The 24,187-nt window shown below is 39.1% G+C and overlaps 2 protein-coding genes across 4 annotated transcripts; both read left to right on the top strand.

Moving 5' to 3' along the window:
• The first annotated feature begins 1,106 nt into the window (after positions 1–1,106).
• On the top strand, positions 1,107–15,228 carry gtpbp8 (GTP binding protein 8). 3 transcript variants are annotated; one of them, XM_030081652.1, is made up of 8 exons: positions 1,107–1,206; positions 1,937–2,140; positions 2,256–2,409; positions 4,578–4,676; positions 5,067–5,197; positions 5,606–5,705; positions 11,466–11,584; positions 14,805–15,228. In XM_030081652.1, exons 2-8 carry the CDS (start codon positions 1,971–1,973, stop codon positions 14,893–14,895), a joined length of 864 nt encoding a protein of 287 aa, XP_029937512.1. In that variant the 5' UTR covers positions 1,107–1,206; positions 1,937–1,970; the 3' UTR covers positions 14,896–15,228. The 3 variants fall into 3 exon arrangements, with proteins under 3 accessions (XP_029937512.1, XP_029937511.1, XP_029937513.1); XM_030081651.1 differs by having other exon boundaries at positions 1,114–1,212; XM_030081653.1 differs by having other exon boundaries at positions 1,133–1,189.
• A 516-nt stretch (positions 15,229–15,744) lies between these two features.
• On the top strand, positions 15,745–22,357 carry slc10a2 (solute carrier family 10 member 2). The gene is made up of 6 exons (XM_030081701.1): positions 15,745–17,028; positions 17,780–17,898; positions 18,654–18,742; positions 18,959–19,134; positions 19,978–20,135; positions 21,724–22,357. The coding sequence occupies exons 1-6, from the start codon at positions 16,640–16,642 to the stop codon at positions 21,909–21,911; spliced, it is 1,119 nt and encodes a 372-aa protein (XP_029937561.1). The 5' UTR covers positions 15,745–16,639; the 3' UTR covers positions 21,912–22,357.
• The last annotated feature ends 1,830 nt before the right edge of the window (positions 22,358–24,187 follow it).

The following is a 24,187-nucleotide window of genomic DNA, read 5'->3' as shown; positions in this document are numbered from 1 at the left end:
CCCCCTCTCCACTCACACACTCATTTCTGTTGAGCTGTGTCTTTGCATTGAGTTTAAAGTCAAAAGGAAACAGCATTTCCATGATGTCTTGCTTCCATAATGAGACACGTTTCCAGATGGAACAGGAGGCAGGGGAGGGCTCGCCTGTCAGGGTCTGCTCCAAACTGCTCAAAAGTTCAAGAATGTTTGAGCTTTCATGAATTTTGGATTCCTCAAAACAAATAACCTTGGTGTCTGATATGCAGCAGATTTTTTGGAGATTAACACCAAAAAATGTGCTGTGCTGCAGATGAATATGAACTATGGAGCAAATAAGAAGAAGAACAACAGTAATACTAATACTAATATACTGTTACTACTACTACTACTGCTGTTACTACTGCTACTACTACTACTACTACTACTACTACTACTCCTTCTACCAAGATTAAACTGAGATTTGGTCAGCTCTGTTTACCACATGTAACAATATCTTTTAACCTCCTTACAAGGCAGCAGAGTATTTTTTTTTTTTTTTTTTTCAGATCTACAGTGAAATATAACTAAAGATGCGAGAGCCTGCTCTATCAGGACCCCTAGATAAACTTCAAGAATTGATATTTTCCTAATTTTGTGTCTCTTAATTTATAGTCTTTGTACTCTTTGACTGATTGGTTGTCTACTCTCTATTGTGTATCAACAAACTTTTTCATGTTACGGACCCCCAAGCTTACCTTCATTAGGTTCAGGCTCATAATTGAAATGATTTCGCCCCACAGCGACCTGATATAAAAAGATAGTTTGCTTTGTGGTATATTGTGACTATTAACAATGAATTAAATTATAGTCACTTTGCTGAGGACCCCCTTGGAAGCTCCTGAAGGCCCCCTGGGGCTCTCTGCAGCCCACTTTGAAAACCACTGAGCTACTGCATTTGGCCAAAAATCCCCCTGTTCATCACTTTCCTCTTTTTTCAGGAGGAAACATGAAATAGTGAAAGTTGTCATCAGTGGATTAGGCATGTATATATTACATGTACCGTGGTAAGAAAAAAAAAAAAAAAAACTAGCGTTGTTAATAAAAGATAGACCGTTACTTATAAAATAATGGTAGGGCGGATCCATAGAAGGGTTCAGTTGATCCAGTGGGACGCTTTTGAGTGCTGCACCTCCAACATGGACGCGACTGTAACGGAACATGCCAAGTTGAAGTGAATAACGGCCGTTTGTAAGCGTATGACATCTCATTTACTCTTTAATATAAGATGCAATTGTTGGCACTTGTCTAAATTATAACATGACCGCGGAGGTAGCGGTGTGTGTCGTAGAGTTTAGTCGTAATGTTACTCTAATGGTCATGTGTTGTTAGCCCGCCTAGCCTCGCCTGTCTGTACCTCAGGATGCTAAGTCAGTGACAGCTCGGATTTGGAGCAGCGTAAGCTAATTGTTCGTTTACAAAGCGAGGGTAGTTGCGACAGTTATTTCCTTTAGTTAGATTCACGTTGCTGTTCTTTATTGTTTTAACAGCTCATATTAACATGTCAGTAAGTATAACTTGGAATAAAATAAAAACCAGTGGGTAGCAGTTTGCATGTTGGGGGGTTGCGGGTCATAGCTGGGTCTTGGGATACATGAAACTTCATTGTATTCAGTTCAGCCTTGCAGACAAAAATCAGGGAAATGGATTAGTGTTTGAAACGTAGCAGCCATACAGCTGTAAACAAGGAGGAGGAGGAGAAAAAGAAGCACAAAGAGAAACAACAAAATCTGCTCAGTATCAGCCTTTTGCTTCACACACTGATGAAGCTGAGCTGACTCTCTGCTTATTTGCTTTTTTTTCCACACATTATTGGAAAAAAAAAAAAGTTTGAGAAGCACTGGACGAGAGGCAGCTAGCCAGTTAATTTTGCATGCAGCTGGTGAGCAATTACACTTATCCACCATTCTTCCTCTATCAGGCGCAGGCAGCTCTGAAATCTGCAGGGGGAGAAGATGTTCTGCCAGAGGCTGCGACTGTGGCTGCAGCCTGGGACTTGGGTGTGCGTCATGTCCCAGAAGAGCGCCCATAAACTGGCCTCTATCCAGAAAGCCTCAGTGCTTCCTCAGAAGAAACTCCAAGCGTTACTTTACCCCTTCAGCGGCCTGGAGGCTTACCTGGACAGGTCTCGTACTTTGCCTTGCGATCTTTTGATTTATTTTTTTACTTGTTGTGCAGTCACGTCACATCCTTTCATGACCGGAACTGGGGATTTGAGTAGAGTGGATTCATCTTTGCAGGTCTGTGGACAGGACGCCATTCCAGCTGTTTCAGCCCAGTTTGGAGAACATGGTCAAAGCGGAGAAGCTCTTCTACACATCGCCGTCTCATAAGATCGATTACCACACCTCGGCAACGAGAACAGATCACGCACCCATGCTGAAACAGCCCGAGGTCAGTGAAATGTTGTGTGAAGGTGTGTTGAACTAATATCCAGGTCTGACCACAAAACTGTGTAAATCTTACCTGTCAATGGCAGTTCAGAATAAAAAAAAATGTCTGCTTGCTAGTAGGGTTGGGACAATATGTTTGTCTCCTGATTTGGTACAGTCATGATACCTGGGTGCCGATTCGATATGCATTCTGATTCTTAAGTACTGTGATTTTACAACTATTGCAATTTGATATTATAATTTATTGTAATTTTTGTTTTGGGTCATTTTATAAAGTGACGTCCAGTTTGAAAAAATGCTCTGCCTGCAGTGAAATGGCTGCTATGGGGGCCAACATCATCACACATTAATCAAATGTGGCTCATTGAATCCACAAGAGTCTCAGCTTTCCAGTCAAAGCCAATTGATGCAACTCCAAGACTGTTTAGGCCCCAGTCTGCACAAACACACCATGTTCCAACAGGCCACAAGAACACATGTGGACTGCAGGCTTTGTGGCCCACACTGCATGGAATGAGCATGAGATGGGCATGTCTGCAAAGGGGAGAGCCGTGGCTGCCCAGAGAACCCATTTTCATTCAGAGATCTGGAGGTCAGAGGTCAAGGGACCCTGCTGGAAATGGCCATAGCAGATTTTCCCTCCCCAAAACTTATCTTAACTTTGGAGAGATATTTTTGCCCCCTTGCCGACAACCTCGCATGACAAGCTTGGTGCCAACAGATTCCTTAGGTCATCTAGTTTCATATGGTACCATCTTATATCTTGCCATCTCATATCTTTACTTTAATTCAGTTCAATCATAAAAAAAAAAACTTGAATAGATTTTTTTTCCCCACCCCTTCTTGTTAGTCCTGTCACCGGGCAGGACAGAGTCTTCAGTCTTGGGCCTGTTCACACAATAGAAGCACAGGATAATATGACCAACCTTCAGGCTTGAGTGGCATGTGTGTGTGTGTGTGTGTGTGTGTGTGTGTGTGTGTGTGTGTGTGTGTGTGTGTGTGTGTGTGTGTGTGTGTGTGTTAGAGGGATTATATGAATGAGTGACAGAGCAAGCTTTTTGAGTATATAAACCAATAGACATTTCTCATATCATCCCTCCTTAGCCTGTAACATGAAGGCACAGTCAATGAAAAATTCCAAATAACATCTCTTGAGCGTCCTGCAGCCTCATACATAATTAAGTGCGAGTTGACACGTGGTAATAGATGAACAGATTTATAACCTTAGAGACAATAGCATTCGCCGGCGGGCTCAGAAGGGATCGTTGTGTTGATAGGACCGCGGGGTCTCTTTGGCATGCCGTGTTAGTTACTGCTCACCCTCTCCGCCGTGTCAGAAGATGATGTATTCGTAGCTTACTGGCAGCAAGAGCACCCATCCATCTGTCTTGTGTCTGAGTGATGGATGAGCCTAAACCGTGTCCCTTGAGACTTGGCAGTTGCCGGTACAGCAGCAGCAGCCAATCACAGCAACTTAAAACAGTCACAACACTGCAGCTACAGGACAGCATCCTGTCCTGTAGCTGCGGTGTTGCCTTCACTTGATTACCGCAAAGGAGTGGCCGTGTGTCACATCTGTTACCGCTCACTCATAAACACACTGTGTATGTTGTGTGTTGTTATTGTTAAGTACCTTTGTCCTTGTCCTTTAATATAAATGTAAATATATTAACTGGTGTATATTAATTAGAAATTATGATCGTAGTCATTACTATTGCTAATATTGTATTCTCATTATTATTATTATTATTATTATTATTATTACCATTATTACCATTATTATTATTATTATTATTATTACCATTATTATTATTATTGCTATTGTTATTGTATTATTATTATCATTATTATTGTTATTATTATTATTATTATTATTATTATATAATGGCTATTGATAGTAGTAATATTTAAGAAGCAGGATAAGTCCATCAGGTACTTGTACAGGTACTAGTGGAGGGGGTGGGATTACATAAGTTTCGACTTCTTCCCACTCCTTTTTGAACATAACTTCATTGTCTGTTGTTATTCATGTTGCTTTGTTTTATTGTTGTTCAAAATAAACTTTTCAAATCAAATCAAATCAAACACAGTCACAATACTATAATACTGCAGAATATAGGAACTTCTAGCCTGAATATCTGTTGATACTTTCCCTATGTGTATTCCCAGGTGTGTTTTATCGGCAGGAGCAATGTTGGCAAGTCGTCTCTCATCAAAGCTCTGTTCTCCCTGACTCCTGAGGTGGAAGTCCGAGTCTCCAAAACTCCAGTGAGTGGTGTCAGTCTTCCAGCTAATATTAATTTCTTAGTGTTTCACATGTACCAGCAACTGCATCCTCTATCAAGTAAAGTCCCAAAGTGAGAGCAGGTGTTTGTTTGGTCGTAACTGGGACTAAAACACTGCAGCTCCAGTTAGGCACAGGGCAGCTGTACTGATTATACACAACTCATGGTCTGGCTGATGAGTTATGGGGTTTATGAAGGCTCTTACTGATACCAGTATATGGACCCAGAAGCTCATATTTTGTGTCAGTATCTAATATCTTTAAATTTCACCCAATTCATGCAAAAAAGTAAGCTTTCAGTTTGCCCACCATTTTTTTCTTAGCATTTCTGCATCTCCATGAATTTTGTGCCACTCTTCCCATTTCCTCCTCAGGGTCACACGAAGAAGATGAACTTCTTCACAGTGGGCAAGGCTTTCACCATTGTGGACATGCCTGGATATGGACACAGAGCACCCAAAGACTTTGTGGACATGGTAGAACCCTACCTTTGCACCAGGAAAAAGTGAGTTTTTTTTTATGTTTAATTCCCTGGTTGGAGCAAGTCTTTGGAGGCAAGGAGTTTGATGGTATTGTTACAAGTAGTAATATTATTGTTGTAGTTACAAAGTATTCTGCATCTTTATTCCTTTTTGTTTATATGAGGGCTTTTATTTCTTGCAACAAATTGAGAGGAGCATTTTGATTAAAGTTAATACTTGTGTCAAAGCTTTAAAGTCCTTCAAAATAGGTCCTTTGTTTCTGAAACTGTCTTCAGATGCAGCAGGACTTCCACGTTTTTAGCCAACATGAAGAGAATTCTGTTTATTCTGGAAACCTGTTCCGCCTTCATGTTCATGTTCATGTTCTGTCTTCATGTTTCAAAGCTGTGGAAGTCCCTGAAAGCTCAAAGCAGTCACTTGTTGCTTTTCAGTCTGGTGAGGACATTCTTACTGGTTGATGGCAGTGTTGGTCTGCAGAAGGCTGACCTGATTGCCCTGGAAATGTGTGAGGAGATCAGCCGTCCTTATGTGGTAGGAGACACATCCCACCTTCCTCCCCTACTGTCTGTATAGCAGGGATAAAATGAGCTATCATCAGCTATCACACCACACCTTGTATTTCTCACGCAGAGAAATTACCAGGATAACGCCCACCAAGTTGCGCCGCTATTTTTTATAACAGTGGTAGGGCCCTATAATTTCCGCAATCACGGAATCGCGGAATTAGCCAAATAAAACGAAATATATTTTTAATGCAGAATATCGCGGAAGTCGACATAATTTGAATGAAATGCTGTTTTTGTGTGGAATATGAACGTATGTCTGGCAAAGGCAAAGAAGATTTCCAGACTACAGCAGCACTGACATAGATTGTGTAACAAAGCGAAGAGTTGCCACTCTGCTCTATTTTCACTGGCTAACAGCAGCACACTGGCTTAGCTTGTCTATTCAGAGAAGAGGTATCACCTCAGCTTATTTTTCAATCTATGTTATCACATGCATACTACAGCTCATTCATTGGAAGCTGAATTGTTAGGTCTGTTTGAATTTACATTGTTAAAATAATACTAATAATTTAACATATTGTTAAATTATTGGATCTTTCTTTTTTGAGCTCTTGCTGTTTGCATCCCTCTATCATTGACTTTTATTCTGAAATGTATTCTTTGTCCTGCTGTAACTAACTTGCGAAACACACCACGACATAAAGCACTGGCAATAGCAGTAACTTCTTTCCCTTACCCACTGAAACTGATATATTAGAGAAATCAACAACAGTCACGCAGCCCTAATGTTCTCCCACTGATGGGATGGTGGCCACTTTGTCAGGTCCACCTGCACAATGTAATGCAGTTCAGGTCAACAGCTCTGCCATAAATTCTACCTTTTAACAAAGTTGATAATGTTCAGTTTTTGTTGACATTGTGCAGAATGAATCATAAAGTTTCATCTGTATCAGACACGAAACAGGTTTCTTCTTACCTTACATGTTTTGGCGGTAAGCTTCCGCCTTCATCAGAGGTGTCACTAGGTGGTGTGTGACGTGTCTTTAGTGTAGACACTATGAATCTTCATGGACTATTGTGCAGAATGTGTCACTTTAATTATGTGTTTATTATTAAGGTTGTTGTTTGCACAAGTCTTGCACTGGACTGCATTATATATATGTTTCTAATTTTTTTGTCCACCCTATTTATATACATGAGGGAAGACAGAATATTAGAAACAGCTCTCAATAAAATAGAATAGAATAGAATAGAAGATACTTTATTCATCCCACAGGGAAATTCAGGTATCCAGCAGCTCAAAAAAACACAAACAGATAACATATAATAATAAAAAGATAAATATAAAAAAAATACATAATAAAAGAATCATAAAAGCAGCACAATTATTGCTTAAGTCCAGTCTAGATGTGGATGTGGGGGGTTGGTGGTGCAGTCCCGTCCAACAGCAGCACTAACTATGAGCTCAATGCCAAACATAGAAGTGAATGAACACCTCTGTTACCGTGACAACAAGAAAAGCTGAGCATTATAGCCATCAGACAAGGAAACTTTATTGCAGAGTAGTTGTCTTGGATTAGATTGTGCAGGTGGACCAAATAAAGTGGATATTAAGTGTATGTTCAGGTTCAGGTAGATTTGTCCTGCAGTAAGTTGTCCATACACACATACAACATTGCATCATACAAAGATAAGATAATAACCAGAATCCATGATAAAAGTTCCCCATAGCTCAAGGCTCCACCAATAAACACACAGATTTCCTAAAACACAAAATGACAAGGATAAAATGAGTTTAAAACAAGGATACAAAACTTGTTCAGCTCTGTAATGGCAGCAGGAACAGTCATCATTTAAAATAGAAAAGGCAATCCTCTAGCTGCCTGGCACACAGGGGTGCTGGGGGAAGCTGAAACTCACCAATCAGTCGAGAGGACCATTTGAATATTTGGTTTAAGGCATTCCTCTCTATTAAGGATATGTGACCAAACCATGACACCAAAGAAAATGATAAAACCGATTCAATAAACGCACGATAAAACATGGTCATAATAGTTCAGTCAATATGAAAGCACAAGAGCTTCCTTAAACAGTGCAAACGCTGTTGACCCTTCTTGCACGCAGCTTCACAGTTGGCTACAAAGTTCAATTTATCATCAGTGACAAACCAGATATTTCTAAGATTGCACCACCTCGATAGTGTGAATAATAAGAGTGTCTTCGTGCATTCACGTTCACACCAGTGCAAAAAAACCTCTACCACTGGACCATGGCTGGTTTCATTTTCCTGCAGTAGACTGACAATAACTGAATCATCTGCATATTTAATAATAAATCTGTTGTCATATCTGTTTTGACACATGTTTGTGTATAGAATGTATAATAGTGGTGACAAAACTTAGGGATGTCAGGATTATTTGATTTCACGAATATCCGCGATTTTAAACGCCACGGTTAATTATTCATGAAGGTTCCTAAACTCCGTCACTTTCCTAAGATCATGCCAGTGTTACGGATTAACTGGTTTCCGTGTTAACTGGTGAGCTTTGTTTGTAAACGTCGGGCGTTTCTCGTGGCAACAGCAGATGTTCTAATCACGGCGAGGGGACACAGCTGACCTCGCGAACGCCTGAATGACTATTATTAAATCTCTCTTATAATTTTCAAGACTTGGCTAACTATCTGCTCAACTTAGCTTGTTGGTGGTTCATGCAGTTTAGTGAAACGGTGGGATCAGAAATCTACTCCATATTTTGCTTTATATTCTTCAAAATAAAAAATTATCCACCTGGGGTTCGATACCGGGTGTGAAACTTAAAAGAAATATTGCAAGTCATTTAATTAGACCACTAGACTAGCGTACCCGTTGCGAGGTATATCTGACAATATAACACATGTCAGGCAATAACAACCACACGGCCTCCTCCAGGCTCCAAACTTTAAATAACGTCGGAAACCGGAGAAACGGAGCTTTGCGGGATGAATAAAGTATCTACCTACCTACCTATACAGTACCATTACGGTAACTCCGTAGGACTACTGACACTTCGACCGTCCCATCACAATTGCACAATTCTACAACCATAAAAAGTATGTAACATTGTAATTTATTTTCACTGTTACAGTGTTATTTATGTTTCAAAGGGCAGCTAAATATTATTTTTGTTATGTTGGCATGGAAATAAATGAAACATGAATATCTATAAGGAGTGTTCATGTGATTTTATGCATTTATAGTGTGAAATTAATTAATATATAATAATCGTAAAATCGTGATTATCTCTCTGACAATAATCGTACCAAGAAAATCTATAATCGTGACATCCCTAGACAAAACACAGCCTTGAGGTGAACCAGTGGATGAGCACTTTTGGTCAGAGAGGACACCATTTACTTTTACCCTCTGTGATCTGCTAGTTAAAAAGTTTAAAGTTCAACCAACCAAGTTGTTATTCAGTTCAAAGTGTTCTTGTAGCCTTTTGGTTAGAATGTGAGGTTGGATTGTATTACAAGCAGATGAAAAGTCCACAAAAGTCTGGCATGTGTCCCTATAAGATCCAAATTTTTAAAAAGCTTATTTAGCAGAGTGAGTGTTGCATCCTCCACTCCGCTGTGAGACCTGTATGCAAATTGCAAAGTGTCCAAGATGTGTTCAGTCTGCCTTAAAATCTCAGTCCTGACCAGTTTTTCAAAGATTTTCATGAGAACTGATGTCAGAGCGACTGGTCTGCGTATTTACATGGTGTAGGTTACCATGACCATCACTGTATTTTTATTCAGTGAATCACTATGCAATTAAGGTGTATTTTCTCAAGCTATTTCAGACTTGACAGCCAGCACACCCCAATCTCCCTCCTGCTCCAGCTTGCATACCCAGTCTTTTCATGAATTATAACATCAAAGTCTATTTTCTTTCAGCTGTGCGGTGAGTATTTTTCATTCCCCCTCCTCTCCTCACACATCCTCATCATTATGTCCACACCAAATTAATGCTGAACGCTCCCACTCAGCTATTTAAAAACTGCAGTCCCCTGTAAAACGCCACCGCCGTGACGTTATAATGAAGCACCCCCACTCCGAAGGCCGTCTGCAGTCAATTATTCATGCTCTTAGGTTATTAAACACTTTGACCACAGCAGAGACTGTGACAGTACAGCTTTTAACAAAGATGAACTTTCAGTGCTAAAAGGCAAAGAAAGCATGCCAGCTGAATACATGAATTGAAATGCATCTAATGTGTCAGACTTGAAATGGAAATGTTAAAATATTGTCATGCTGGACAAATGTCAGTATAAAAAGAAAGAAAAACGGCTCAGTACAGTTGAGTGACAGACAGGTTACACCTTTAGGCAACTGTTCAATTGCATGTGTTCATGTTCAGCATTCCCAGCACAGTAATGATCTTTGACAGAAGCACAGGTCCCCACACTGGTGTGAAAGATCTGGAAATGTATGGAAAAAAGGTAAAATTCAGGTTTTGATAAATGTATAGAATGTATGGAAAAATATGGAAAACAATAATAAAATTTACCATCCCAGTATAGATGCAATAAGGCATTTTGCTGTTGTTTTAAAACACTGTCTTTTCAAATATTTTGATAAATGCACTGTGAAGGAAATGTGTAGTTAAAGTGTCACGATCACTTTATGCGTAAGGCTACTAAGAATGAAAATCTTAAAATCAAATCCTTGATTTGATTTTAAAGACCATGAGATTCGTCTGCAGTAACCTCAACTAGCCTGTAGATGTCAGAATATATCTTTTTTTTCCCTTTTCTGCTTATTCAGAGTGTTGCAGCAATGCTCATCTGCTCTCAGCATCACATTATCAAAGAAATGTAATCGGACTGATGCAGTTGTAACTTCCACTGGCACTTCCAAAAAGAAGTCAGTGAATCAGTGTTGATGTTTAGTCAAATTGTAACAGCAATATTGCAAATATAGTTAGGCCCAGGGGAGTCGCAAGAGCAGAAATACACAAATTCTTTCCTATAAAGGCTCAAAAATTAATCTGGATTGATGTCCACGGGCCAAAAATAAATGTTCATTTGATGTGAAAATACATTACATTAAAATGTATACTTTGTAGATAAGACACACATAATTTAGAGAAGCTTAACAGCGCTATGCTATACATTACTGTAAAATTCAGTTTAGGCTCACTTTCCCTATAGAATGAAACAGAATAACAGTCTCTGAATCTGAATTGTGCTAACAACTGGTCAAGGAAAAAGCAAACACAAACTCATCTTATATTTATAAAGTAAAAGCCAGTTCAAATCAAGGATATTCAACATTTAAGTCATTGCAAATACATGGAATTTTATTCTGTGGACCAAAGGTTCTTCATTTATTGGGCTTGTCTGACCACAAGTTCAAAGGTTGGTGAGCTAAACAACATCACATCAGTGACCTCGTCTTCACAAGCCACCACATGTATGAAGCAGACAAGATAATGGCAAACACTGAATGAGGCTGACCACAAATTATTTGTATTTATTTGTTTATTCGTTGGTATGTGTTTGTGTCACACATTATCAGGGTACAGCAACATCCTAAAAATGACAAATAACTAACAGTTGTATCCTTTCAGGTAACTTGAGTCAAAACAATTTGCAAAATGCAAATGTTCAAAAATACAGACTGAAAAACTGTAGGGGAGTGGGGATTAAAATAATGTTGATGTGATGCCAGTTAAGTCAATGTTTTATTGTCCTGCTTTCTATTTTCCTATTTTCTTTATTTTGGCACAAATTGTAAAAGTGTGAATTCATGCTCTGTGCAGGTGGTGGTGACTAAGATTGATAAGTGCGGGCACGGCACGCTGTTGACGAACCTCCTGAATCTTCAGGAAGTCATGAAAACACAAACCACGACCTGCTTCCCCCAGCCGCTGCTGGTTAGGTGAGAAACACTTTTTTTTTTCTCAAATCTTTCATTGTTAATTCTTTGTATTCCCTTCTTCCCCTTTCTCTCTCCTTTTCTCCTTTGGCTCTCACCTCTTTGTCTTCCTCACCCTTTTCATTCACACTCATAAATACCTCCGCTTTTGTTTGAACATCCACCCAGAGGTCAGTCAAACATTATGGTTTTGGTTGACATACCAGGCACCAGATGAATGGATTGCCGCATGCACTGAGTGCCACAACGTTTAGTCACAAAAACATATTTGAAAGTCAATTTATTATACCTCTTAGTGACTGTTCCCCTACACAGTTGTTTTGAAGCTTGAATAGTCCATTCAGTCTGTGGTTCAAGCAAGTTCAAACAGTTGTCTTGTTGCTTTTAAATAGTAAGTTTACATGTGCCAGACACACAGTGCAGTTTGATAGCAATTTCTGTTATTATTCGGGGTGAAGTATTTATTTGGGACAGTCACAGTTTACTAATGTAATCCATTAATGGCTTTAATTTAATTGAATGAAGTCAGCAAAAGCTCAGGATGTGTTAGTTTTTGTGGATGACGAGCAGAAGGGATAGTGAAGTGCACATACGTTTGGCAAAACACGCATGTAGATATGTTGCTGTGGTGATGTTGTGTTGCATACAAAAATCATTACTTTTGCCGCTATTCTCTGCCGACCTGCACATATTTTACCTTCCTGCTCTCGTCCACTTGAATGACATCCAGGTTGCCGTCTACGGTCCGTCAGATTTCATGTGAACGCAGCATTACACTCGTGCGCTGCACATTGTTCAGTTATATGCAGACAATCATTCACACAGCATGTCAGCACTGTGGAAGTATTTCACAGTAAGTGGAGAAGATTACAAACTTGTCAGACTTATTGCATATCAGAATCAACTAAAAAAAAATTACAATTGGTGCATCTCTACTGTTACATAGTTGTCTTAAATGTTTGCCAAAGAGGCAATAAACATGATTTTACAGCACCATAGCACAAAATCAGCATAATGTATCTGCAGTGGCTTGATAAGGCTGCTGATTAGGATCAGTGACTCAGTGAATTCTTTGCCAGCTGCAGAGATTTTTTGCTTAAAAACTTCCAGCCTATAATCTGTTTTAGAATGTAAACTCCCCCCATAAACAATATTTTGCTGAAAATCGCTGAAAATTTTTATTTACTTAGCAAAGGAAGACTGAGCCACCAGTGGAACAATGCACTTCACCCACATAGGCTAAAAAGCCTCTCTCGCCAAAACAGAAAATGTCACAATACAGTTATTGTAGATAAATAAATAGATACACACAATATTTATTGTCGTCCAAATTCTTCCATAATTCCATTAATTTGTATGATGGATAGATGGATTACCTCTTCACTAAATGTTTCTGTTGGATCTCTGTATTCATTGGCTACCTTAGTCAACTCTATAGTAAAATGTGATTTTATTGTTCTGCCTGACAGAGGCTGTACAGGGCTCTCCGACACAGTTCTTGCACTGTAATTCCTGCTAGTTACTTAATGCCCCTTCAATACAATACTAATGTCGTGTTAAACTGGTAATCATTGGTGCTTGAAGTTGTTATGAAGTCATCTTCGTAAAGTCTTTGTTGTGCAGAAACATGCTACATGTAGACAAATATGTTAGTTGAATGCTGCATACATAACACAGACAAGAACTGATTAGTCACACATTGTAGAACACACTGACCTCCACACCCAAACCGAAGTCACATGTCAAGGTCAAGGATATGATGCTCATGTAACCTCATGATCCATAGAAATGTGTTTCATTTTAAAATCAAGAGATTTCCACCATTTAGGAACAATTGACCCTGTCTGAAATTCCCCAAAACACACGCAGCACAGTAACATTGCGGTCTCGGTAGCCCATACGTATGTCAAGAATAATGCTTAGTAAATAGCAGCAGCTTTGAAGATGGAATCATCTGTATTTTTTTAAATATGGAATGATTTTTTTCATGGACATGCAACATTTTGGAATGAAAGCTTTATATTAAGATACTATTGAAAGTCTCCCCATTCTTTGTCTGTGTAGAAATTGAGGCATGACCTTAAAGTGTTCTGCCTTAAAAATGTCTTGGGTCTCAACCTTTGCAGAAAGATTATGTAACTCAAGGTTGTTTGAGGAAGAGAAGTGCTTCTTTACCGAACGTTGCCTTGTCTTTACTTCCTTGTTACAGCAGCGAACAAGAACAGGGTGTGAAGTAGGCCAATCAGATCAGATGGTTATCTGCAATCAGATCAGATAAGATAATAGTCATGCACACACACACAGGCACACCCTCTCACATTTGCTCACACACCGGGAGCAAAAAGATACTTCAGATTTACTATGGCTTCAATAAAGGACAAGTAAGAGGCATAGATAAAGATAAAAGCTGATGGGCCAGATAACGACCGATATGACAGCCATTGAAGAGCTTCCATAGCCAATTCACCTCTCCCCTCCTTCATACCACTACACTGATTCACAAACGTCAGACCCAGGAGCTGCTTTAGGATGGAGGAAGCATTGCGCACATACATTTTTGCTTGCAAAACTTAAGTGCAATTTAGACTTTAAAGGTGCTGCACGTGTCAGTTTAACATAAGCAAATCATTACCACATAAATTGTGAGGCATTAGTATTAGGGGTGTAAAACCGAGCCGTGCAATACACAGTACATCCTACAAAGTTCTCATCAGTTCAGTTCAGTCCAGTCATGGTTGGACCTCAAGGGCAAGTAAGAGTTCCTTGTGTGTGACTCTTGATTATATTTTGAACTGGGAGATGAAAAGTGCAGTGTTGCAAACACATCCACTGCATGAGAACCATACAGCCACATAGTCAAAGTAGACTAATATTATTTTTGCAAATGAGACAAAATACAGAAAACATTGGAAATGGAACTTTCTCCCTAATGTAGAGAACAACCAAACCCAAACCAAAATGGGGACCCAAAAACAGAGAGAAGAGAAGAGTGGCAGCCTCAACTGGGCTCTAGAAACGGCAAATTCACAGCATGTTATCAGAGGGAGTCAAATTAATCATTAAACATGTCAGTATGTGTCACAAGAGTGTGCATGCCTTTTTTTTTGAGAAAAATACAAATGCCCTTCAGCAAGACATGATTTTAATGTATTTTATAAGTATAAAAACATAGAGCAAATGCACTTTCCGGACTCACTGTTGTCTCCTCTCTCTCCTTTCTCAGCTCCCTCCAGTTTTTGGGGATCTACCTTCTGAGATGCTTCATTGCCCATGTAACAGGCAGCATTCAGTTATCAGACACGTCTCAGAGATGACCAGAGGACAGCTTAGTCCCACTGAGTGGGACGAGCACATGGTGAAAGCAGTCATACATCACTTATTAAGATTGGACTTTTTTCAGAAAAGGAAGTCTCTGAAGACTCCACAGCACTCACGGACATTTCACACATTTTTATTTAGAATAATGTGGTGCACAACTTCCAAGTAGAAAAGCTTTAAAATATATGTACCAATATATGTACCAAGCAGGACTCAGATACTTTCTCATGTATTACATGGGGAGGAAACAAGAAAAAAAATAATAGAAAATGTTTTGGTTTTTTTTTTCACTTTTTTCTTCCCCTACATAATGAATATCAAAATGATCAGATTATTTGAATTCACTGTCACAGATGCTATTAATTTTGCAGAGAGCAAACTAAGCCTTATTTATGGACATTAAGGAGGATAGTAGTTTTGTTTATTTTAATAAAGCAGAACAAACACTGTTGTTTGCTTCATTTGGTTATCCTGTAACTTCATTGTTAAACATTTCCCCAGGAAAAAAGTAGAAAAAAGGTACCACAAAAGGAAGGTCGCACAGAAGTAAGTGTTAGACAGGGCTGCCTTGGAAAGAAGATAAGCATTCACTTCAAAAGGCTTGTAAATTTTTGTTGTTGGATAATAAAACATCGCACAAAAAGTAAGGAAATTTGTGTTTGATACATTATTTCTTTGTTGTAACAATGCGCCCATGAAATGTTTGCCAAATCTTCAAATTTTTCATGGGCGCAACCCGCATACTCAGGTCTGCTGCTCATCCCACAAATGCATGTTCCTTACAAATGTGGCACCATTTAAAAGGGAAATAAACTGGCTTTCCAACGGTATAAGATTTATTGCCAAGAAGCATTGTTACAACAAAGAAATAATCTACCAAACACAAATTTCCTTACTTTTTGTGCAATGTTTAGGTATTTTTTAATGAAATTCCAGTGTTACGTCCTTTGGATTCATGGAGAATTGTTACATAAGAGAACATATCATAGACTGTGTGACTGCTGAACTCTGATCCCGCAACTGTTACAATGGAGGAGGAGATCAAAAGAAACATTTTAGGTGAATTACAATTTAATGCTACATTTTTAAACCCAAATCCATTTTCATCCTCAGCTTTTTCTAGGCAGTAGACATGTACAAGCAAAATTCCTTTGTTCATTTTAACTTGTGCCCACTTAGCCTTTGGCCAACTTTGAAAGCAACAGAACATTTCAGTTAGCAATTTATAATTGTCCTAAATGACTAAACTTTATAACACGTTTCCTCTTTCAGTGTGACTTTTTTTTACTAACAGCATGCTTAGTGACGTGTACAGCAGGCATTGTTGCCTCTTAGTGGGAATTCAAGAGTGATGATGCTGCATAGCTGGGCCTGGAGAAGTCCTATAAAGTTTTAAGAGGCCAAAATGCAATAAAAAGCGACCATTGTGCAATCACATTTATTATACTCAAAGTTGAAATGACTTTCTTCTTTATATGCATGCGCTTTTGGACACTGACCTCATAAAAAACACTAAGTATTGGTTAATTTTTGATTTATTTACCTGAAGTTTTCCCTCCCAATTTTATTTGGCCATAACAGGGTAGGCATAAAGAGGGGCAAGAGAGACAGCTGCTCTCGTGGAGTCTCTTGGAACCAAAGATTTACCACAGCGAAGGACCGTCCCAGTCTTCTCTCAAATTGGGATCAGTTTCTTCTGTTCGTCCTTTCTCTGCTGTCTTCTCCACAGTGTCCACAGCCATGGCCACAGCCATGCCCACAGAAGTGGTCTGCCTTTCCAATGCCACCGTCTGCTCAGGCACAGACTGCCTCGTTCCCCCCAGTAACTTCAACGACATACTGAGCCTGGTGTTGAGCATCGTGCTCACCACTATGCTTGCCATGGTCATGTTTGCCATGGGTTGCACTGTGGATGCCAAGAAGCTATGGGGCCACATCAAGAGACCATGGGGAATCTTCATTGGCTTCCTCTGCCAGTTTGGAATTATGCCTTTCACAGCCTTTGCCCTGTCGCTGGCCTTTAACGTGCTGCCCGTCCAGGCCATCGTCATCATCATTATGGGCTGCTGTCCTGGGGGCTCCAGCTCTAACATCATCTGTTTCTGGCTGGATGGAGACATGGACCTCAGGTAAGAAAACTGGCTCAGAGACAGACCAGCTGTTGGGCTTGCCTGCTGGTTAGGGTTCTTATGCACATCTAGAACTGTGAAAACTTGCTGGATGACAGTTTTTTGGTACTTTCAATTGTGGGTAATTGTGGATTGGGTAATATGTTGGTTGATGATATCTAAGCTTTTTGCTGAGAGACATTGATATGATCTACTATTTTTCAAGTGTTTTATATTCTCTAGTTTTATATCATTAGATGCAAAGATTTACTTGTTCATTTATATATTTGAAATCAAACAAATATTTAACAGCTTTCATATGAGGGCATAGAACATACACTAATCTTTCAGAAAGATGACTAAATGTTCAATAAGTTGTGCTGTAGACTGAATAAGATACACATCTAATAACAAAAGTGACAATATTTTTCTTACTACTGAGAATTTTTCTTCAGTTTCTATGATCCTGCACCATATCATTTCTAGCATATTTATCTCTGTCTCTTATGAGTCTTTGCCTACAAGATTCTACAATATAGACAACTTACTAGCATGTGCTCCTAAAAATATTCATGATACATAATGGAAAAGAATGCATTTGCAACTTGAAACACAAAGCAGCGACAACACAGTTTTTAGTTTTTTTCAAGTATTATTTCCTCAGTGCATTTCATTTTGTGAGATAATACTTTGATCTAATAACTACATTGAACAAAAATGATCATTGTGGAGTGCTGTTTCAGCAACACTCTCCATGTTCTCCCCCTGTCAGTATCAGTATGACAGCCTGCTCCTCTATCCTTGCCTTGGGGATGATGCCTCTTTGTCTACTCATCTACACCTCCCTCTGGACTTCCGCTGACACCATCCAGATCCCATATGACAGTATTGGTAAGTAGACAAAATACAGTGGATTGCTAGAAAGTGTAGAAAGTGGACACACATCCAAAATTCCCAAATCCATAGCTTGAGGCATGAAAGCATCTGGAGCCATTTGAAACACTGACTTTCTGGAAAAAATCTTGGAATTTCAAAAAACTGTTCCAGACAGAAAACGTCATGGAATATAATGCAGTTTTATCAGTGTCAATTTTGAAAAAAATCAGTAGCTAGAAACCCCCTGGTAGCTCATTGTTTAGAGCATGTACCATGTAATACCAAGGCCAAGCCACAGTGGCCTGTGATTGAATCCTTTTCTGCATGTCATCCCCTCTCTCTGCTCTGTCCCTCTGTCTTTCCTGTCCCTCTCCATTATGACTGTCTAATAAAGCAGAAATGTCCAAAAAATAATCTTAAAAAATCTGTAGCTTGTTGTACATCGAACACCAAACCTTATTTTGCATTTTGTTTACAGTATGGTGTTTTTTCCCCAAAAACGTGTTTCTGTTAATATGGGTTATGAGAATTCAACATTTGACTTAAGGAGAGTAACTGAAAAGTCAGTCATTTTTACATTTGACAGAGTGGGAACCCTGTCAGTAGTATTTCAAAAACTGTGAAAATGTTGTTGTTGTTTTTTTATTCTTTGCATGTCCTATATCACCCACTGTATACCAACAATGATAATGAGTTATGTTTATTAATGCCCAACAATAAATGATGTATTTCTCTGGGTCCTAAAAGACATGCATGCTCTCTCTGAATAGGTATCACTCTAGTGTCCATCCTCATCCCAGTTGCACTGGGAATGTATCTCAAACACAAGAAGCCCCTCTTGGCAAAAAAGGTCCTCAAGGTAGGAATACTATGCAAACTTTTGCATCCATGAAGCAGTTTCTTACACACATACACACAGACTCCACTAAACCTTGCACGAATAAGTTTTGGGAAATAGATTCTAATAGTTAAATAGCTTTTAATGTCTACATGTCTTTATTTTATGAAAACGCTTGAATTGGGTTTTTCCACGTGTATTTACCTGTGTATTCATAATGTGGTTGCTTGTGGATAGGTGGGGTCCATTGTAGGCTTTGCTCTCATCATCATCATAGCAGTGGTTGGAGGGGTTCTCTACCAGTCCTCCTGGACCATCGCTCCTTCACTTTGGATTATTGGAACCATCTACCCTTTTATTGGCTTCGGCCTGGGCTTCGGCCTGGCTCGTTTTGTGGGGCAACCTTGGTACAGGTAGGATGAGACTATTTTATAAGCTACAATTGCACTACTTATAGCTTTGCTTAATGTTGTCATATTTGTGATAGGATGCTTTGTAGTGAGTTGGATATCAATAAATGTGTGAACAAATCATTGATTTAATCGTTAGTAAGGCCCTTGAGAACTCTGGATGCTATCTGATCATCTCTGGCTCCATCTAGTGGACAACTATGACTTGTGGTCAAGCTTTTGACAGATGCACTGTTGCCCAAAGCTCTAATGAGATTCAGTCTGCTACAGACAGCATTTTGTGTCACATTAGATACATTCGAACAGGTGGTTATTTAGTCAGTAATTTAACTATTTTCATCAAACAAACAAAGTTGACTTCAATACATAGGATGTCCTCTCCTTAAAGCAGACTAGTGGTATGATCAGAGATTAATATTTTGCAGAACTTCAAATAGCCTATATCTTCCAAGTTCTCAAAATGACAAACCAAAGTCAAAATCTGAGAAGGAAGCACCGAAGCAGCCATAGTGATTGTAGTTTTTGCTATAGGCCTACTGGTATTCTCATCAGTGCAATTGATTCATTGCAGTGTTGTCATATTAGCATTCTTGTGGGGTAGCAAAAATACTAGTGCGCTTGGGGAAGGACTTTTTGAGTTGTCAAAGATAGGATTCCAGCTGCACATTAAGGTGATGTTTGAGGAATGTCTCAAAATGAAAATCTTGTCTAGTCGTGTTATAAATGGTTTCACAAATCATGAAACACCTGCTGTCACCCCAAAGCACATATACCAATGAATCTACTAACTCATTATACCTGGCAACGTACATGAAGTCCTTGTTTACCTGTGATTGTTGTATTCAGGTGTCGCACCATAGCACTGGAGACGGGTTTCCAGAATGCCCAGCTGTGCAGCACTATCGTTCAGCTGTCCTTCTCCCCTGCTGAACTGGAGGTCATGTTTGCATTCCCCCTCATCTACAGCATCTTCCAGCTGGTGGTGGCACTCATGTCTGTGGGAGGTGAGAGTTTAACATGCAGGCATACCAACAGTCAAGGGTGGGCATTTCAGCAAATTTCTTTGCCAAGTAACCTGATGTTATCCAACAATCTGGGGTTAGACCAGTTAGATCACTTTGACCACCACCAGTATGATGGAGGTGAGGATATGAGTTTACTGAAGTGCTAAACCTGTCAGCCCTCCTTCACAAGCTTCTACAATACCTAAAAGAATGGCCTTCCATGGAGATTTAAAATAAAATTACAGGAGAAACACTAAATAATTGGCAAGAAATATTCTGATTTAAACATCCTGAATATCATTACGAAATGACAGCTATTGGCACTTTCAGTCCAGAAGTATGGGCAGTAGTATTGGCCTGCAAATACTCACATTCTCTATTAGTACTATTAGCATTAATTAGAAGGGCACAAAAGACATGATTAACAACAATTTTGTTTCTATCAAAACATTCAACCCCTGAACAGACCAGATGCACTCACATGAACATATAACATGAAGACCTCTATTTTGCCTTAAATTGTAAAGCTTTGGAAGTTTGGTGATTTGCTGTATGCAGGTTGAATTTAGTTTAACTAGCAAATATTTTTATCAACACCCAGTGACCCTAGAGGCAATACTGTTAATACTTAATCCTAATCCCTAACAAGACCAGTTTGAGCCACATCTTTGATAATGGTGAGTAAATTGACTTTGAGAGGAAAAACAAAAAAGTTTAGTGCGGCAACTTGATCCCTTCAGTAAACTCTGTTGTGCCCATGCGTTTCGGATGAAAATCTCCCTCCTCAGGGCAACTCCTCCAAAAAGGCTTTGGCACAATTTTAGTTCAAGGACCAAGCACCTCTTCAATGGTCACATTCAGATTTGTGGGACTCAAGCACCAGAACTTTCTTGAAGAATAAATTGACTGTCTTAGACGTGGTGCTATACTTGAAGCTCGTTGTTTAAGAAAAAAATCTCTACTAAAGACTGTAGTGATGCCTGCCTTGTGAGATTCCAAGTCATTATTAAGACAAGATTGAGCCTAATTTGAATCAAGACCATGCCCAAAGGGAGTCAAGACCAAGTTGAGGCCAGACCAGGGCAAATGGAGCACTATTCAAAACTAGAATAAACTATAAACAGTTTACACGTCTTCCAAATAATGCTGTAAAATAATTCACAAGGAGTTGCTCAAGGCATGTTCTTCACGCTTATGTAGATCTTTCTGCAGGAGCTCTGTGTTAATGAATAGAATTTAATCAAAGTGATAGAGATTTGAGGACCTTTTCATGTTACTGTATACATAGAGGCAGTTCCTGAAATCGTATTGCTGGGAAAAAATTATCAAAGGTGGACAATGTGGGAAAAAATGTATCTATAAATGTATAGATGGGCAGGAAGAAGTTGACTCAGCATTCATTGTTAGCCAAGGCCCAGAGAGGCACAATCAAAATAGACTCAAGACTGAGACAAGTCAAAGACGTCAGGAAGGAGGTGTGGATAAGAGCGTCAAGTACTGCAGTGCTGGCTTAGTTTATTAGCGACTTTTAAGAGTTACGTTGTGTTAAGTCAGCACCACTAATGATGCCATGCTTCCTTCCCTACAGCCTACCAGGGATACAAAAAGATGTGTCACCGGGGTTCATGTGAGGCAGACAGCGAGTGCCCATCGGTGGAGGCAGGCAATGCTGAACCAGCAAAAGAGAAGTGCTGTGCTGTAGACAACGCCAGCTTCCAATATGACGAAAACGGCAACACCGAAGAGAAGGGTAAGAGCAGGAATACCCAACTGTGAGACCCCCACCCCAAACAAACAACAGACTTTGGACTATCAGCAAGAACACACAGCGATCCTGGGCCACCACTCTACTGATGGCAGTCACATTCATCGTCAAACACTCACTGCACTCTGCAGGCCAGAGGTGTGCACTACAGGTCTTGGAATTACTCTGCATGGAGAAGTTTCCATCAAGTTGCTCCGTATGTTTTAGAAATGGGAAGTAGGAACCTATCTTAAGTTGTCAGCACTGTGCCCTTCCAGTATATTGTACCATGTCTTATGCTTGTACATAAAACATAAAGACCTGAGTGAGGAAAGGGCCCACAGTTTGTGTCAGGAGAATCTGAGATATAGATGAGATGCTCAGTTTTGCTCAATGCAACTGATGCTTTCCTTAACCCTATAAAGCCTGAACTATGAAAGAATTGGCAGAAAATTCCAATATTTTGAAATTGAACCCTTTATTTAGTCCTATAACAATATATATATATATATATATATATATATATATATATATATATATATATATATATATATATATATATATATTCAAAAAATATGTTATTACACAACCTTTCTGGTGTATGATATATGATATGCACTTGAAGTGCCAATGCTATGGTCCAGGGTGAACAGGGGAAGTGTTCAAAGGTATACAACAGTATTTTGGTCAAGTATTGATTAAACTGAAAATGAAAAACGGAATTGAAAATGTGTATCATATATGATACAAATGGCTTTATAGGGTTAACAAATGTTTCGACATTTATATTCAAACTCCAAAACAGGTGTTATTCCTTCTTATTTATGGTCCATATTAATTCCTTGTCTAATTTATTGGTCCATTGTATTGGACAAAAGTGACAAACAAAGAACACTGGTATGGCTTGTATATTTTAGTTAATTTATAAGAGTTTTTCATAATAATTTACATATGTCTCCACAGGACTATGCATTGAAGTGATTGCCTTCCGTCTAATTCACTATATTTATCTTTACTACTATTTACTACTATTAAGGTGTGCATTTTCTTTACATTTTCTCTCATTTCTGGACTGATGTACAGTAACATAAGCATAGAAATACTCTGATTATTTTTGTCTCTGGTTGAAGAACACATTATTGTTGCATTTACTGTAGCAATTAATATTTTGATGTGTACAGCCAAGTCAATAAAGTTTTTCACATTTTTCAATCTTGCCTTTTTGTTTTTTAGTTGTTGTTTTTTTTTTTTTTTTTAATATAAATAAAAAAAAATGTTACAGTCACTGCATCAAGTCAAAAGAGAGATATTGCTCACAGAAAGCATATAGTTGTTACAGGACATAGATAAGGTTTGTTGTGGTAAAATGTTAACGTTTACAGAGCTAGTACAATCATAAAATAATCACATGATTTTTTTTCTCTGCAGCTGTTTAAAGTCCAAATCATGCCAAAGGACATAGAAAGCTCATAGAAAGAAAATGATGAACATTGTGTTCTGCTGCAAGTGAAGTAACATGACTTGAGTGGAGGCTTTTGCTGCTGAGCCAACACACCCTTCCTTCCTCCTCAGTAAACCCCACTCACTTTTGCTCCTCCTATCTGATGTGTGTCCTAATGATGCCTTCACTTGCTTTTGAAAATTACACAACGCTAGTTGGGACTCAGACAGTGGACATTTTTCAGTTGGCACAACCATACAATAAGTGCACATGAAGTGTCCAAGTAACCACAAATCCACAAAACATATATTGTTTGCACATTAGCAAGTGTATTTTTGCGTATTTTGCCATGGTCCTTTCACATGAGAGCTCTTGCAAAACAAATATAGTCTACCATTTCAGCTACTGAGTCACAGAACGAGCAAGCATTATCCTTTTAGTAGTATAACATATTAATTAAAGCTGCAAGCAGCGTTGGTCGGCCCTCGCACCGGTGCCGGTCCGCCACGATGTTTGTGTCATCGAAGTGCAGACAATTCGTCCATTTTTCCCATTTGTAAGGGTATTTTTCGGTGCTTTCAGTTGGAAAGAGTTTTGGGCTTTTATTTTGAAAGGCCCAGGATGTCCTAGTGTGTAAGTGACATGAGTACAGCGCTAATACTTGAGCAGCTGTGTCATGATCAGACCAAAATGCAGGCAGACAGAGAAATCCTCATTCAATCCAATAGAGAAATCGATAAAAACCCACCCATGTTTGAGGTAACGCCGCTCGGACATCGTTTGAGTTACAGACGTGATTCGAAGTTTAAACGAGGCACAAGACTCGGCTCTATAAATCTCGTATTTAGATGATTTTGCTATCTTGTA

This window comes from Myripristis murdjan, chromosome 21, assembly GCF_902150065.1.
Source record: "Myripristis murdjan chromosome 21, fMyrMur1.1, whole genome shotgun sequence".
In the NCBI taxonomy this organism is placed as follows: domain Eukaryota; kingdom Metazoa; phylum Chordata; class Actinopteri; order Holocentriformes; family Holocentridae; genus Myripristis; species Myripristis murdjan.
This window is presented reverse-complemented; position numbering and strand designations above follow the sequence as displayed.